This window comes from Chlorocebus sabaeus, chromosome 22 (genome assembly GCF_047675955.1).
Source record: "Chlorocebus sabaeus isolate Y175 chromosome 22, mChlSab1.0.hap1, whole genome shotgun sequence".
NCBI lineage: Eukaryota > Metazoa > Chordata > Mammalia > Primates > Cercopithecidae > Chlorocebus > Chlorocebus sabaeus.
Window position 1 is genome coordinate 97,087,008 of NC_132925.1, and position 15,965 is coordinate 97,102,972.

General features: G+C 45.5%; 1 protein-coding gene across 2 annotated transcripts in view; it reads left to right on the forward strand.

The window, feature by feature from the left end:
* The window catches only part of CCDC13 (coiled-coil domain containing 13), a 67,732-nt gene continuing 51,767 nt past the window's right edge, over positions 1 to 15,965 (forward strand). Inside the window, exons 1-3 of one of the 2 annotated variants that reach the window (XM_038004093.2) lie at positions 1 to 529; positions 13,474 to 13,700; positions 14,916 to 15,064. In XM_038004093.2, coding sequence (XP_037860021.2) covers positions 13,480 to 13,700; positions 14,916 to 15,064 — 370 coding nt within the window. In that variant the 5' untranslated portion in view covers positions 1 to 529; positions 13,474 to 13,479. The remainder of the gene's footprint in view (positions 530 to 13,473; positions 13,701 to 14,915; positions 15,065 to 15,965) is intronic. The other variant, XM_038004095.2, reaches the window with a different exon arrangement.

Here is a 15,965-nt window from a genome sequence, read left to right on the forward strand (position 1 = left end):
GCTATAACCACTTTTAATACTTCTATTTCGGTATTGTTTTAGTGCCAGGTTTGAAATAAACGCAACTTTATTTATTTAGCATTGCTATATTGCGTCCTGCTTCCTTCACTCACCATCAGAACATGGCCTTTCCCCACACTGTTTCACATTTTTCAAATATATCTGAACGGCTACTTTAAATTTCATGGTGAGATCGTTCGCTGTTTAACTCCCCAGCAGGAGAGAGGAATGGGCATCTCTGTACAGAACGTTTGGTCCACAAAACTTGCTAAAAAATATACTCCAGAAGATTTAAAATCTCCAGCGCACTCGAGATGGTGCCCCTTTGAATCCAGTCCAGCGCGCCCTCAGCGCCTCTGTCACTTTCAGAACCCTTGGCGCCCCCTCGGCCCCCGTAGAGACGCGTTGAAAACGCGCGAGTGACGTCGCTGGTTTCCCTGGTGACGGTTTCCCGGGCAGCGCGTGCCGGCGTCCGGAGGAGGTGACTAGCCGCTGCAGTCCGAGAAAAGAGAAGTGGAGAGAGACCGCTGTAAGTGCCGGGGAGGGCGGAAGGGCCGGGCCGGAGCCGGGAGAGAGCCCGCAGCCGCCGGGGGCGCGGACCCGATCCTGAGCGCAACCCCAGCCCGAGCGTGCTGCCACTGGCCGGGCGCCGGGCGCCCGCGAGGACTCCCTCTTGGTCTTTTGAATCTTCACACACAGCCCTCTTCTTCCCCAGGAAGACGCTTATTTTCCATGCAGTACATGGGTTAGTGAGGCGCGGAGGGTGGGTCGCCTGCCCCAAAGTCATAGCGTAGATGGCACAGTCAGAACTCGAACTCAGGTCCGCCTGACAAGCGCTGTCTGTTGGGCCTCTGCCGGAGTGCCCTTTCGCACCGCACTGAGATGGGACCCGGCGGCGTGCACTTCCCCATCTCCCAGTTCCCCTTCCAGGCCCAGCCCTCACAGGACTGCTGGGGGACTCGCAAGAGGGAGTTCCCCTCCACGCGCGGACTCCAGCCCGGAGAACCAGAGCATCACCCCGCTCCCATCCCAAACCCATCCCTACGTAGATGCTAGCAGAGTATAGGGCGCCAAACTAGGCATCTGCGGGCGGCTCCCCTACACCTCCAGGCCTTCAGGCTGTTGTTGAGAATACTCGAAAAGAACACAGTAAAAGAAAAGAAGAAAGTGAACCCGGGAGGTGGAGCTTGCAGTGAGCCGAGATCGCGCCACTGCACTCCAGCCTGGGGGACAGAGCGAGAGTCCGTCTCAAAAAAAAAAAAAAAAAGAAAGAAAGAAAAAAAAGAAAAGAAGAAAGAGAAGGAGAGAGGAAGAGAAAAACAATGAAAGAAAGTGGCAGGCCAATGGGGCAAGGGGTCTCAGTCGTTTCTCACTGGTCCCTGTCACCTATGCACTCAACAGCCTGTGGGATCTTGCTGCCTCATAGGACTCCCGAGTGGGTGCCACTCTTCCCACTCCCTGGCTCTAAATCCTACTTGAGCCAAGAGTTCTTTCCATACAGCTCTAGCCTTTATTTTATTATTTTTGATTATTATTAGTGGTGTTTTTTTTAGACGGAGTCTCGCTCTATTGCGCAGGCTGGAGTGCAGTGGCGCGATCTCGGCTCACTGCAAACTCTGCCTCCCGGGTTCAAGCGATTCTCCTGCCTCGGGTTCTTCAGGAGCTGGGATTACAGGCACCCGCCACCATGCCTGGCTAATTTTGGTACTTTTCCTAGAGACGGGATTTCACCATGTTGGCCAGGCTGGTCTCGAACTCCTGACCTCAGGTGATCCGCCCACCTCAGCCTCCCAAAGTCCTGGGATTACAGGCATGAGCCACTGCGCCCGGCTTAGCCTTTACTTTTAAAAGAAAATTAATAGACTTAAAGCAGATTTCCGGAAGCATTGAACAAAAAACATTTCCTTTATACATTCCATATTCCCGTTTCCTCTGTTGTTAACATCTTCCACATTGCATTGGTGTGGTACATTTGTTATCATTGATACAACTATATTGGTATGTTATTACTAACTAAAGTCCATAGTTTACGTTAGAGTTCATTTGTTGTTGTTGTTGTGTTGTTGTTATTGTTGTTTTGAGACAGTCTCACTTTGTCACCCAGGCTGGAGTGCAGTGGCCTGATCATGGCTCACTGTAGCCTGGAACCTCTGGGCTCAAGCAATCCTCCCACCTTAGCCTCCTGAGTAGCTGGGAACACAGGCACATGCCACCATGCCCGGCCAATTTTTTTTATTTTTTGTAGAGATATGGTCTTGCTATGTTGCCCAAGTTGGTCTCAAACTCCTGGCCTCAAGTGGTCCTACCATCTTGGCTTCCTAGAGTGTTGAGATTACAGCTGTGAGTCACCACACCTGGCCAGCATTCATTGCTTTAGGTTGTACAGGTCTACAAGTTTTGCTAAATGTTTAATGCTATGTATCCACCATTAAAGTATACAGAACAGTTTCACCTCCCTAAAAACCTCCTAGGCTTTACTGTTCATTCCTCCTTCCCACCAACCCCTGGAAACCACTGATATTTTTCATTTAGAAGGGATTTACAACCACTGATATCTTTTACTTCTCTGTAATTTTGCCTTTTCCAGAATATTATACAGTTTGCAATTATATAGTACGTAGCCTTTTCAGACTGGCTTCTTCACTTAGCAATATACATTTAGGTTTCTTTCGTGTCTTTTTGTGGCTTGATAGCTCATTTCTTTTCATCACTCAATAATATTCCCTGATATGAGTGTACCAGGTTATCTGTTCACCTGTTAAAGTACATCTTGTTTTTTTCTGATGTTTGGTAATTATGAATAAAGCTATGAACATTTCATGTGCAGGTTTTTGTGTGGCTATATTGTTCAACTCATTTGGATAAATATGATTACTGGATCACGGGGCAAGACTATGTTTAGCTTTGAAAAAGACTACCCAATTGTCTTGCAAAGTGGCTTTTCCATTTTGCATCCCCACCAGCAATAAATGGAAATTCTTGTTGCTTCACCTTCTTGCCATCATTTGATGTTGTCAATGTTTTGGATTCTAGCCATTCTAATAGGTGTGTAATGGTATCTCATTTTTGTTTTAATTTGCAATTTCCTAATTATACATGATGCTGAACATCTTTTCATGTCTATTTGCCATCCGTGTTTCTTTTTTGTTGAGGAGTTTGTTCAGCTCTTTTGCCCGCTTTTTAAATTATTATTATTATTATTTTTTGAGATGGAGTTTCACTCTTATCGCCCAGACTGGAGTGCAATGGCATGATCTCGGCTCACTGCAACCTCCACCTCCCAGGTTCAAGCAATTCTCCTGCTTCAGCCTCCTGAGTAGCTGGGATTACAGGCTCCTGTCACCATGCCCAGCTAATTTTTATATTTTTAGTAGACACAGGGTTTCACCATATTGGCCAGACTGGTCTCGAACTGCCGACCCCAGGTGATCCACCCACCTCGGCCTCCCAAAGTTCTGGGATTACAGGCATGAGCCACACCCTGACCTTGCCCACTTTTTAACTGGGGTATTTTCTTATTATTAAGTTATCAGAATTCTTTGTATATTTTGGATATAGTCCTTTGTCAAATATGTGTCTGGCAGGTTTTCTTCCAGTCTCTATGGCTTCTCTTTTCTTTCATTTTATTGTTTTTTATTTTTTTTATTTTTTGAGTCTTGCTTTGTAGCCCAGGCTGGAGTGCAGTGGAGTGATCTCAGCTTACTGCAACCTCCACCTCCCGGGTTCAAGCGATTCTCCTGCCTCAGCCTCCCGAGTAGCTGGGATTATAGATGTGCGCCACCACGCCTAGCTAATGTTTGTATTTTTAGTAGAGACAGGGTTTCACCGTGTTGGCCAGGCTGGTCTTAAACTCCTGACCTCAGGTGATCCGCCTGCCTCAGCCTCCCAAAGTGCTGGGATTACAGGCATGAACCACCGCTCCCGGCCTCTTCATTTTCTCAGAGTTTTATGTTTCTCCTAGTATAGATCTTACACATATTTTGTAAGATTTATTCCTAATTATTTCAATGTTTATGTTAATATATATGGCATTGCATTTTTAACTTGAGTTTTCCATTGCTTATTGCTAGTATGTGGGAAACCATTTGACTTCTGTATATTAACCTTACTTCTTGCAACCTTGCTGCAATCACTTATAAGTTCCAGGAGTTTTTTTTGTTTTTTCTTTTTGTTTTTTTTTTTAATAGATTCTTTGAGATTTTCTGCATAGACAATCAGTCATCTGCAACCAAGGCAATTTTATTTCTTCCTTTCCAAAATATATATCTTTTGTTTCCTTTTCTTGGCTTATTCCATTAGGTAGAACTTCTAGTATGATGCTGAATGAGAGTGGAGAGAAGGGACGTCTTGCCATGTTCCCAGTTTTAGGGGGAAAGCGTGTAGTTTCTCACCGCTAAGTATGATGGTAGCTGTGTGTTTTTTGTAGATATTCTTAATCAAATCGAAGAAGTTCCCTTCTATTCCTAGTTTACTTAGAGTTTTTATCATGAATGAGCATTGGATTTTGTCAAATGCTTTTTCTGTGTCTATTAATATGATTGTGTGACTTTTCTTCTTTAGCCTGCTGATGTGATAGGTTTACGTTAATTGATTTTCTAATGTTAAACCAGCCTTGCATACCTAAAGTAACTCCTATTTGGTCATGTGGTATAATTTTTCAAATACATTGTTGGATTCAATTTGCTAATATTCTTGGAGAAAGTTTTTTTTTTTTTTGAGACAGGATCTCGCTCTTTCGCCCAGGCTGGAGTGCAGTGGCGCAATCATGGCTCACTGCAGTGAGAGGAAGATTTGAGAATTACCTTCCTTCCTTTCACTTGACTGGCCAATCGAACTCTTTCTTTGCGCAAAACTGGCTGTTTTCCGTGTATTGGTTTTCTGGACAGCAGGCAAGATAAACCTGTCAGGCTGTTACTTGCTTCCAGCTGCCTCTTCTTCCTCTTCCTTCTCCTTCCCTCTCTCCCACCTCGTCACTCTGCACCTTCTCCTCATGCTGCTTTGTTCATACTCTAGGTTTCAACTACCTGAGGCTCCAGCTCAGACTTCCCTTCTGAACCCCAGACCCACTCAGCATCTCAGCCAGCCAGCTGCCCACCCAGCACTCAAAGTCCACCACCTTGTCTGCAGCGCGGAAAACTGCTCCTCTGTCAGGGCCTGCTATCTCCCCAATCGCTCAAACCCAAACCACCTAGGTTTCTCCCCTCTCCTTCTCCGCATAGCTGCCTTCAGTCCCTTCCATTTGGCAGCAATTCCTGTTCCCCCTTCTCCATCTCCACTGCTACAGTTTTGATTTAGGCCCACATGGCTTCCTGGAGACCCCCTGGTAACTAGGCCCTTTGCCTCCAGCTCTGCGGAAGGTAAAGGTGATCCTGTGTACACCCTCTTAACATCCCCAACGCCTCAAGATAAAGTCCAGGCTCCTTAGCTAGGCAGATCAGACCCTCCTTCTGGTGCCTCCCCAAATGTGCCCTGCCCTCTGGCCATTCTGAACCCTTCATAGTTCCCCACACTCATCACATTCTCTGCACATGTTCTTCTGGCAGGAAAGCCCTCTGCCCCCCACTCAGGCACCGTCCCTTTCCCGCCCAGGCCACTTTCTTCTGCATTCAGCTTCAAATTGACTGAGATGCCTGTCTCTCCTGCAGCCTCTCTCCTCCCAGACAGCCTCTCAGAGCAATTAACACCTCTCATTCTCAAACCAGCTTAACGTTAGGCGTACCTGGGAAGCTCTAAAAATACAAAAATAGTAGCCGGGCGTAGTGGTACACGCCTGTAGTCCCAGCTCTCAGGAGGCTGAAGCAGGAGAATCGCTTGAACCTAGGAGGCAGAGGTTGCTGTGAGCTGAGATCATGCCATTGCACTCCAGCCTGGGCAACAAGAGCGAAACTCCATCTCAAAAAAATAAAAATAAAAACAGACACCCTGGCCACAGCCCAGATCAATTAATTCCAAATCTCCACTGGCCTCATGAATAGCACAGATTAGATACTAATACTCTGAGGGCTGGTCTGGACCATAGGTGTCCTTTCAGTGCAGACGTTGCTGTCTATCCTAGAGGCTTCACTGGGCCAAGAACACCACTTTTCATACAGTGATAATGATAATTATTTCCATGCATTCTTTCACTTAATCTCACAACCTCCCTGTGAAGTTCGTAAGTATCAGAGTCCCATTTTACAAATGGGAAACGAAAGCAAAGAGGTTAAGTAATTTGCCTGGGGCACAGTGTACATTCAATGAGTACCAGTTCCTCAGTGAATTCAAGTGCAAATTGAGAGTGGAAAAGGAGAAAAGCTTTACAAGTTACTGTATTCATTCATTCAGTGACAATTCTACAAACATTAGTTGAAGGCCTGTTCTGGGCAAGATGCTGAGAATTAGCAAATAAGATATTAGGACCCCTGCCCTTAAGAGGTCTCTTTGTAAAGGGAAGTAATATAAATAAAATAATAGATAATTATAATACACTGAGGTTAAGTTTAGTGATCAAGAGGTGCCCTAGGGATTCTGGGAGTCCACAGGGTGCCCTGAGGGGAATCCTAGAGGCTAACTGGGAGTTAGTGGGAAGGTAAAGGGCTGGGATGGGGAGGCCTGGGAGGAAGGCCTCCCAGGTAGAGGGAGTGCCTGAAGCCTGCCTGAGATGCCACCAGGCTTAATCCTCAACAGGAGCCACAAACCCAAAGCATCTGCTGTGGCTGATGGGAAATAAAAGTGAATTCAGCAGGTTTAAGAGAAAGAACAACGTGTATGTGCAGTGATAATGGGCAGCTGATGAGCCAGCTGCAGCATCTGGAAGTGGCAGGGATGGTGGTTTAATGGAAAGAACATATTGTGCACCAAAGGAACTCTGCATAGCAGCTGCTGTCCATGTGGAACTATGGGCCCAGCATTGCCAGATCTGTAAACTTTTATAAGAGAAGCTGGTGTAAACCAAACATAAAATTCAGAGGTCCCCCAACCATCTGAATGGATTTCCTTCTCAGCCAGTACACTGAAGTTAACCTGAAAGACCACTTCAGGCCCTGATGGGAAGCGGCGGGTGGGACATGCCTCATTATGCCCTCCTCCCTTCTGGAATTCAGGAGAAGTTGACCAACATTTAATTAACTTCAACACAGACCTTAAGTCTGATAAGAAACATTTACAATCTATTATCTCCGAAGCCTGCTACCTGGAGGCTTCATTTGCATGATCAAATGATCTTATTCTAACCCAGACATTCCTTTCTATTTATAGTAACTCTTTGAACCAATTGCCAATCAGAAAAATTTTAAATCTGTCTATGACCTGGAAGCTCCCCTCTCCCAACCTTGGAGTTGTCCTGCTTTTCCGGACCAAATCAGTATATATCTTAAATGTATTTGATTGATGTCTCAGGTCTGCTTGAAATGTATAAAACCAAGCTGTGCCCTGACCACCTTGGGCACGTGGTCTCAGGATCTCCTGAGGGCTGTGTCACAGGCCATGATCACTCATATTTGACTCAGAATAAATCTTTTCAGACTGGGCGAGGTGGCTCACACCTGTGATCCCAGCATTTTGGGAGGCTGAGGCGGGCAGATCACTTAAGGTCAGGAGTTCAAGACCAGCCTGGCTAACATGGTGAAACCATGTCTCTACAAAAACATACAAAAATTATCCGGGTGTGGTGGTGCATGCCTATAGTCCCAGCAACTCAGAAGGCTGAGGCGGGAGAATTGCTTGAGCCCAGGAGGCGGAGGTTGCAGTGAGTCAAGATTGGGCCACTGCACTCCAGCTTGGGTGACAGAGCGAGACTTCGTCTAAAAAAAAAAAAAGAGTACTTCTCTTCAAATATTTTAGAGTTTGACTGCTTTTGTTGACACTGGAAATCTGATATTGAAATTGCAATTATTTGAATGTTGGCAACAAATTCAAATCCTAACATAGTGTTCTGTGAGAGCCAAACAAAAATGTCTGTGGGATGTGTTAAACTAACTGTAGCCTAAAGCTGCTTTTTTTTTTTTTTTTTGAGACGGAGTCTTGCTCTGTAGCCCGGGCTGGAGTGCAGTGGCCGGATCTCAGCTCACTGCAAGCTCCGCCTCCCGAGTTCCCGCCATTCTCCTGCCTCAGCCTCCGGAGTAGCTGGGACTACAGGCGCCCACCACCTCGCCCGGCTAGTTTTTTGTATTTTTAGTAGAGACGGGGTTTCACCGTGTTAGCCAGGATGGTCTCGATCTCCTGACCTCGTGATCCACCCGTCTCGGCCTCCCTAAGTGCTGGGATTACAGGCTTGAGCCACCGCGCCCGGCCAAAAGCTGCTTTCTTATATATTCTAAGTTCAGCCTAAAGGTTTCTCTGTACATAGTAAACTGTAACCTAACTAGATATTTCAACAGACTGTAACCTACTCTTGTACAAGTCACAGAGTTTCAGCCAATCACAGGCAGCCAGCTATTCACATTGTATTCAAAAAAGGCAAACAGCCAGCTGTAATCAGTTCAGTTGTTTCTGTACCTCACTTGTGCTTTCTGTTTATCACTTTCCTTTTTCTGTTCATAAATCTTATTCAACTAGGTGGCAGCCCAGGAGTCACTCCTAATCTATTCTGGTTCTGGGGGCTGCTAGATTTGTGAATCATTCTTTGCTCAATTGAATTCTGTTGAATTTGATTTGTTTAAAGTTTTTCTTTTTTTATGCTGAAGACAGGGTCTCACTGTCACCCAGGCTAGAGTGCAGCGGCGCAATCACAGCTCATTGTAGTCTCAACCTCCCGGGCTCAAGCTATGCTTCCACCTTGGCCTTCCAAAGTGCTGGAATTACAGGTGTGAGCCATCATGCCTGCCTAATGTTTGTCTTTTAACAGAGGATATAGCCTTTGGGCCAGCCATTATACTCGCATGTATTGTTTATTACAATGAAAGAATATAGGTCAAAATCAGCAAAGAGGCACATAGGGCAGAGTCCAGGAGACACCAGGTGCAAACTTCTGGTTGTCTTCTCCCAGTAGAGTCATGCTGACAGTACTTACTTCTACCAGAAACAATTCATGGCAACTTACATGGAGTATTGCCAGCCAGGGAATCTCCCCTGAGTCTTGGTGTCCTGGGTTTTTATTAGGAGATGGTTACATAGGTACAGTTGACCTTAGTCACTCAGTTTCCAGCCCCCTCCAGCCTACCCCGCACCTGGCAATGAATCACTTTGTTAATTAACATGGACTGGAATGGCCCAAGGCCCCCAGGTGAAGAAAAACACTCTCATCAGGAAGGATGGTCCAAGGGCTCAGAGATTCTCTCTTAGGAGCCGGTCAAAGGCCAAACCTGTTTTTTGGAATGTGTGGGTGTGGACAATACAGGTTTTCTGGGTTAATTCTTTATAGTTCTCTTACTGGGCAGAGCTGCCTGGTAAGGAATTTCAACATAACACCAGCTCCTACTTTTGTTTGACCTTTGCCAAACCCTGGGCTCAGCCCACAGCACATTAAAACCACCTGGGCAGCAGTTGTCCCATCCCACACCTGGTCTCCACTCCAGACTAATTTAAATCAGATTGTCTAGGGGTGGGGCCTGGTTATCAGCATTTTTAGATTGTATCCTGGGGATTTGGTATTGAAGCAAGTTTAAGAGTAACTGGGTACAGGCTCTGGGACCACTCCTGTGTGAGAGATGGAGATAAGTATATTGAGAAGGTACAGATAGAGCAGTTGAGGCTGTTTGGGCAGGTAGAGTATTCCTCCTGGAGGGTCAGAAAAGGACTATGGTATTCATGCTGGGTGTAGGAGGATCAGCAAGATTTAAGCCTTGGAGGAAGAAGGCGGTAGAGGAACAGAGGAGGAAGTCAACACAACTAGCTAGAACTTGGCATTATGAAAGGGAAAACAAGCTAGAAGGACACAGAGGCCACATCCAAAGCACTTAAAGCCATTGGACTTGGCTTTGTGGCTAAGGGGCATCTGCTGAAGCTTTTGCACAGGAGTCTGTCAGACTCAGAACTGTGGTTTAGAGAAACTAGTCCCTCAGCAAATGTTATTCATTTGTTCCCCAAGTGTTCATTCCATGCTGGCTACATACCAGGCCCTGCTATAGGCCCTGAGGATACAGCAATGAACAACACACAGTGCCTGCCATTGTGAAGCTGGTGGGGAGGGAGAGAGGCAGTCAACAAGTAAACAAATCAAAATATAATGTGTCAGGTGACTCTCAGTGCCATGGTGGAAGACAAAACAGGGCAAGGGCATGGGGAGTGAGGGCAGGGATGCCTTCTACAATAGGATATGAGGAGACCTCTGTGATAAGGTGACATTTGAGAGGAAGTAGGTAAGGTGGATGTCTGGGGGAAAGACATTCCTGGGAGAGATAACAGCAAGTGCAGATACCCCAAGGTGGTTATGAGCCTGGTATCAGTGGGAATGGAGACATGGGGGCAGATTTTAGGACATTTATGGAAAATAAACAAGATTTATGATCAGTTGGATGATAGGTAGATGATGTGGCTTGAGGTTGGTTTAAGGCAGGGATGCTTACCACTGGCTACACTTTAAAGTCGTGAGGGGAGCTTTTAATAATTCCAGTGTCTGTGCTCTAGTATTTCATTTGTGTGAAGTTCAAACAGACAAAACATCAAGAATGTATAAGAAACTGATCACTCAGTGAGTGATTGTATTGTGAGTGTAAATTGTGTTGTCTAATACAATTTTAAAATGGTCAAAAAATGTGAATAGACACATCACAAAAGAAGATATACACATGGTCAGCAAGCTCATGAAAAGATGCTCAACATAACTAGTCAGCAGAGAAATACAAATTAAAACCACATTGAGATACCATTTTATTTTTATTTTATTTTAATTAATTATTTATATTTTATTTATTTATTTATTTTGAGACAGAGTCTTGCTCTGTCACCCAGGTTGGAGTGCAATGGTGCAATCTTGGCTCACTGCAACCTCGCCCAGGCTGGAGTGCAATGGCTCGATCTTGGCTCACCGCAACCTCTGCCTCCCAGGTTCAAGTGATTCTCCTGCCTTAGCCTGCTGAGTAGCTGGGATTACAGGCCTGTGTCACCACACCCAGCTAATTTTTGTATTTTTAGTAGAGATGGGATTTCTTCATTTTGGCCAGGCCGGTCTCGAACTTCTGACATCAGGTGATCCACCCACCTCAGCCTCCCAAAGTATTGCGATTACAGGCATGAGCCACCATGCCCAGCCTACTTACTTATTTATTTTTTTTTGAGATAGAGTTTTGCTCTTTTTTTTTTTTTTTTTTTTTTTTTTTTGAGACGGAGTCTAGCTCTGTCGCCCAGGCTGGAGTGCAGTGGCCAGATCTCAGCTCACTGCAACCTCCGCCTCCCGGGTTCACGCCATTCTCCTGCCTCAGCCTCCCGAGTAGTTGGGACTACAGGCGCCCGCCACCTCGCCCGGCTAGTTTTTTTGTATTTTTTAGTAGAGACGGGGTTTCACTGTGTTAACCAGGATGGTCTTGATCTCCTGACCTCGTGATCCGCCCTTCTCGGCCTCCCAAAGTGCTGGGATTACAGGCTTGAGCCACCGCGCCCGGCCGAGTTGTGCTCTTGTTGCCCAGGCTGGAGTGCAATGGCGTGATCTCAGCTCACTGCAACCTCTGCCTCCTGGGTTCAAACAATTCTCCTGCCTCAACCTCCCGAGTAGCGGGGATTACAGGCACATGGCACCATGCCTGGCTAATTTTGTATTTTTAGTAGAGATAGGATTTTATCATGTTGGTCAGGCTAGTCTCGAATTCCTGACCTCAGGTTATCCACCCACCTCGGCCTTCCAAAGTGATGGGATTACAGGCATGAGCCACCACGCCCGGCTGAGATACCATTTTACATACTAACGAGAAAGTCTAAAATTTAGACTGACCAGACTAAATGCTGGCAAAGATGGAACAACTGGGACTCCTGTACATTGCTAGTAGGAATGTAAAATGGTACAGCCACTCTGGCAAACAGTTTAGCAGTTTCTTGTGAAGTCAAACATAAATTTACCATATAAACCAGAATTTTCACTTTTAGGTATTTACCCAAGAGAAATAAAAACATACATTCACACAAATACCTTCTTATACATGAATGTTCATAATGGCTTTATTCATAATAGCCAAAACTGGAAACAGCTCAGATGTCCAATAACAGGTGAATATATAATCAAATTGTTATTTATTTAAACAACATAATATTACTCAGTAATAGAAAGGAATGAGCTTATAATGCATGCAATGACATGGATGAATCTCAAAAAGGTAGTGCTGAGCAAAAAAGGAGCCAGACACAAAAGGCTAACTACTGTATGATTCTAGTTATATGAAATTCCAGAAAAAGCAAAACTGGAGTGAACAAAAGCAGACCATAGTTTGCCTGGGATTGGGATTGGGATTGGCAGGGAAATTGACTGCAAAAGGGCACGTGGAGGATTCTGGGGTGATGAAATGTTCTTTCATGATGGTGGCAGTGGTTTACACAGGTGAATATGTTTGTCAAAACTCATTTGTACACATAAAATTGGTGGGTTTTTTGTTTTGTTTTGTTTTGTTTTTTGAGACAGGGTCTCACTGTTACTTGGAATGAAATGCAATGGCACAATGATGGCTCACTGCAGCCTCCACTTCCTGGGCTCAAGCAATCTTGCCACCTCAGCCTCCTAAGTAGCTGGGACTACAGGCATGCACCACCACAGCCAATTTTTTGTAGAGATGGGGTTTCGCCATGTTACCCAGGCTGGTCTCAAACTCCTGGTCTCAAGCAATCCACTCGCCTTGGCCTCCCAAAGTGCTGTGATTACAGGCATGAGCCACTGCACCCAACGTGGTATATTTTATTGTACATAAATTGTTCTTTGATAGACTAACTAAAAAGAAACCAGACAAAATTAATCTTCAATGGTAGCAGTCAGAATAATGATTGTCTTAGGGGATGATTCACTGGAAGGGGCACAAAGTAGCCTGCTCAGGGACTGGAAATGCCCTATACCTTGATCTGGGTGGTCACCACAGAGGTATATGTCTATGGAAAGATTCACTGAGCCGTATGGTCAGGATTTATGTACTTTATTGCATGTGAATTATACCTGAATTTAAAAAGAAAAAGAAGAAATGAAGGCCAAGCCCCATTCCTAGAAACTGGGATTTAGTTGGTCTGGAAATGGTCCTAGGCATTGTTATATATGAGTTCCTAGGGTATTTTAATGTTCAACCACAGCTGAGAGCTATTGATTTAAGGGACAGGCAAGAGTCAAGTGTTGAGTCTGAGTAATGGAGACTATTCTGATGCCATGTGCAATCTGTTGGCATGTTCAGGAATTGGGGAGGATGCTCAGCTCAACCTTGGCTTTCTAGTGATCTGAGCTGAGGTTGGGGCTTCCAAGCTTCTGCATGGACATACATGCAACGCGAAGCAGTAAACTTCAGGGTTGGGGCCACAGACAGGGCAGACTGTGTGCTGAGTGCTCGGTGTGGAGTTTGCTTCAGCTCAGGCTTCTTTTCTGATGCTTAGGGCAGGATGGCAGCAGATGAAGCCTCACAGAACATTTTGCGGCTCCAGTTCAAGGCAATGCAGGAGATGCAGCACAAACGGTTACAGAAGCAGATGGAGAAAAAGAGGGAAAAAGAACTGAGCCTCAAAAGCAGAGCTGATGACCCAGAGGAGCCCTTGGAGGTCTCAGATGGCCTCAGCCTTCTCCACACAGGGGAGCCAAACTCGAAAAACAGCTTTGAGAAGAGGTAAATGCAAGTTTGAAATCTCTCAGGGGTGTGTGTGCGTGTACCACAGGAGCTATAGCAAAACTTGTAAAATGCAGCTAAAGTGATAGAAGGAAGCTTAGAGCCTTAATTATAGCTGCATTTAACAAGTTTTGATACAGCTTCTGTGGTCAATTCATTCTAAATGCTTTATAATACATATTATGATTTCTTCTTAACCCACAAATAATTTAGGAGTATAGGGTGTTTTTCTAGTTCTAAACATATGATGAGTTTTGGATTTTCTTGTTTTATTTCTATTTTTTATTATTGATTTTTTTTTTTTTTTTTTTTTTTTTTTGAGACGGAGTCTCACTCTGTCGCCCAGGCTGGAGTGCAGTGGCCGGATCTCAGCTCACTGCAAGCTCCGCCTCCCAGGTTTACGCCATTCTCCTGCCTCAGCCTCCCGAGTAGCTGGGACTACAGGCGCCCGCCACTTCGCCCGGCTAGTTTTTTGTATTTTTTAGTAGAGACGGGGTTTCACCGTGTTAGCCAGGATGGTCTCGATCTCCTGACCTCATGATCCACCCGTCTCGGCCTCCCAAAGTGCTGGGATTACAGGTTTGAGCCACTGCGCCCGGCTTTATTATTGATTTCTAAAACAGTCACTTGCCATTAGAGAAAATAGTCTGTGTAATGTTATTATTTAGAATTTGCTAAGATTCCCTTTATAGCCTATAATACTTTTTTTTAAGAGATAGGGTCTTGCACTGTCACCTGGGCTGGAATGCAGGATGATAACTCACTGCAGCCTCAAGCTCCTGGGTTCAAGCAATCCTCCCACCTCAGCTTCTGGAGTCACTGGGATTGCAGGTGTACACCACCATGCCTGGCTAATTTTTTTTTTTCTCTTATTTTTAGAGACAGGGTCTTTCTTTGTTGCCTAGGCTAGTCATAAACTCCTGCCTTGGCTTCCCAAAGTGCTGGGATTAGAGGCGTGAGCCATGACACCCAGCCCTGTAATATATTTTTATGCATGTTCCATGGATGCTTAAAAGAAATATGAATTCTGAGTGGATTTTTTTTTTTTTATAACTCCCTATTGAAGCCAGCTAATGAACAACATTGAAACCTTTCTTCTTTCATGTGTGTGTCTGCATCTGCGTGTCCGTCTGTCCACCTAGGCAGTGGAGGACTGACCCCTGCCCACCAGGGCCTTTGCCTTGGAGGAGGATTAATTCTGCCTTTGCCTTGTAGGGTGCTTGAAGATGAGATTGAACACCTTCGAAATGAGCTCAGGGAAACAGTGGATGAGAATGGGCGATTGTATAAGCTGCTGAAGGAAAGGGACTTTGAAATCAAACACCTCAAAAAGAAAATAGAAGAGGACAGATTTGCCTTCACAGGTAGCTCCACCATTGTTGTGACAGTCCTTGTCCTGCAGTCCAGGGACTACAGACAGGGCAGACAGCAGGTTCTAGGGAGCCAGGTGCCCAAGAGAATGCCAAGGGTCAGTTTTGTTCAAGCTTGTCCAGAGGAGTCCTGGAAGTGAGGGAGAGGGTAGAGGAAAAGAGCAGCCCCAGGGAGGCCAGCCCACCAGAAAATGGGAGCACAGGGAGCAATGAGGGATTTAAAAATGGGCCAGCAGGGCCAGCAGGCAAGCATCATAGGCAGTGTTGGTGATCTAGTTGGGACTCATGACAAGGGTTCGCCATCATGCTCGCAGCATGTTCAAGGACTGGCAGGATCCATTTCTCCTTGGTATACTGGCTCACATGTTATGTTGTGAACATAAAAAAGCCCCAGCAGCCTGCAGTGAGCTGTGATCACCCCCACTGCACTGAACCCTGGGCAACAGAGTGAGATCCTGTCTTTAAAAAAAAAAAAAAAAAAAAGGCCCCAGTAGAGCCAGGTATGAACTCTACAGCGCCTGCTGTTGCTGCTCCAGAAAGGTAGATGAGACAGGGAAGTCACCTGTTCTGAGAGGATATCATGGGACCCAACCACCAACAAGGTCTGGGCTGGGCCTTGGCCCTATAAGTCTGGGCTAGACCTTAGCTGTGTTGGTGGAGTCCTCATGGTGGCCCCATGAATCTGGTGAGGACTTTGGCTTTGCAGGTCTGGTAATGACCTTTGATCTGTGATTGTGAGCCAATATCTCTGTGGTTATGAGTTTGACTTTCGCCCTGCTGATGTAGTGGGGACTTCGGACTTGATTGTCCTCTGTTATGTGTACACCCATTGAGCAATTCAATGGTTAGCCAATTAAATGGCTAATAAATCAGAAAGTATTATAGATGTCACCAA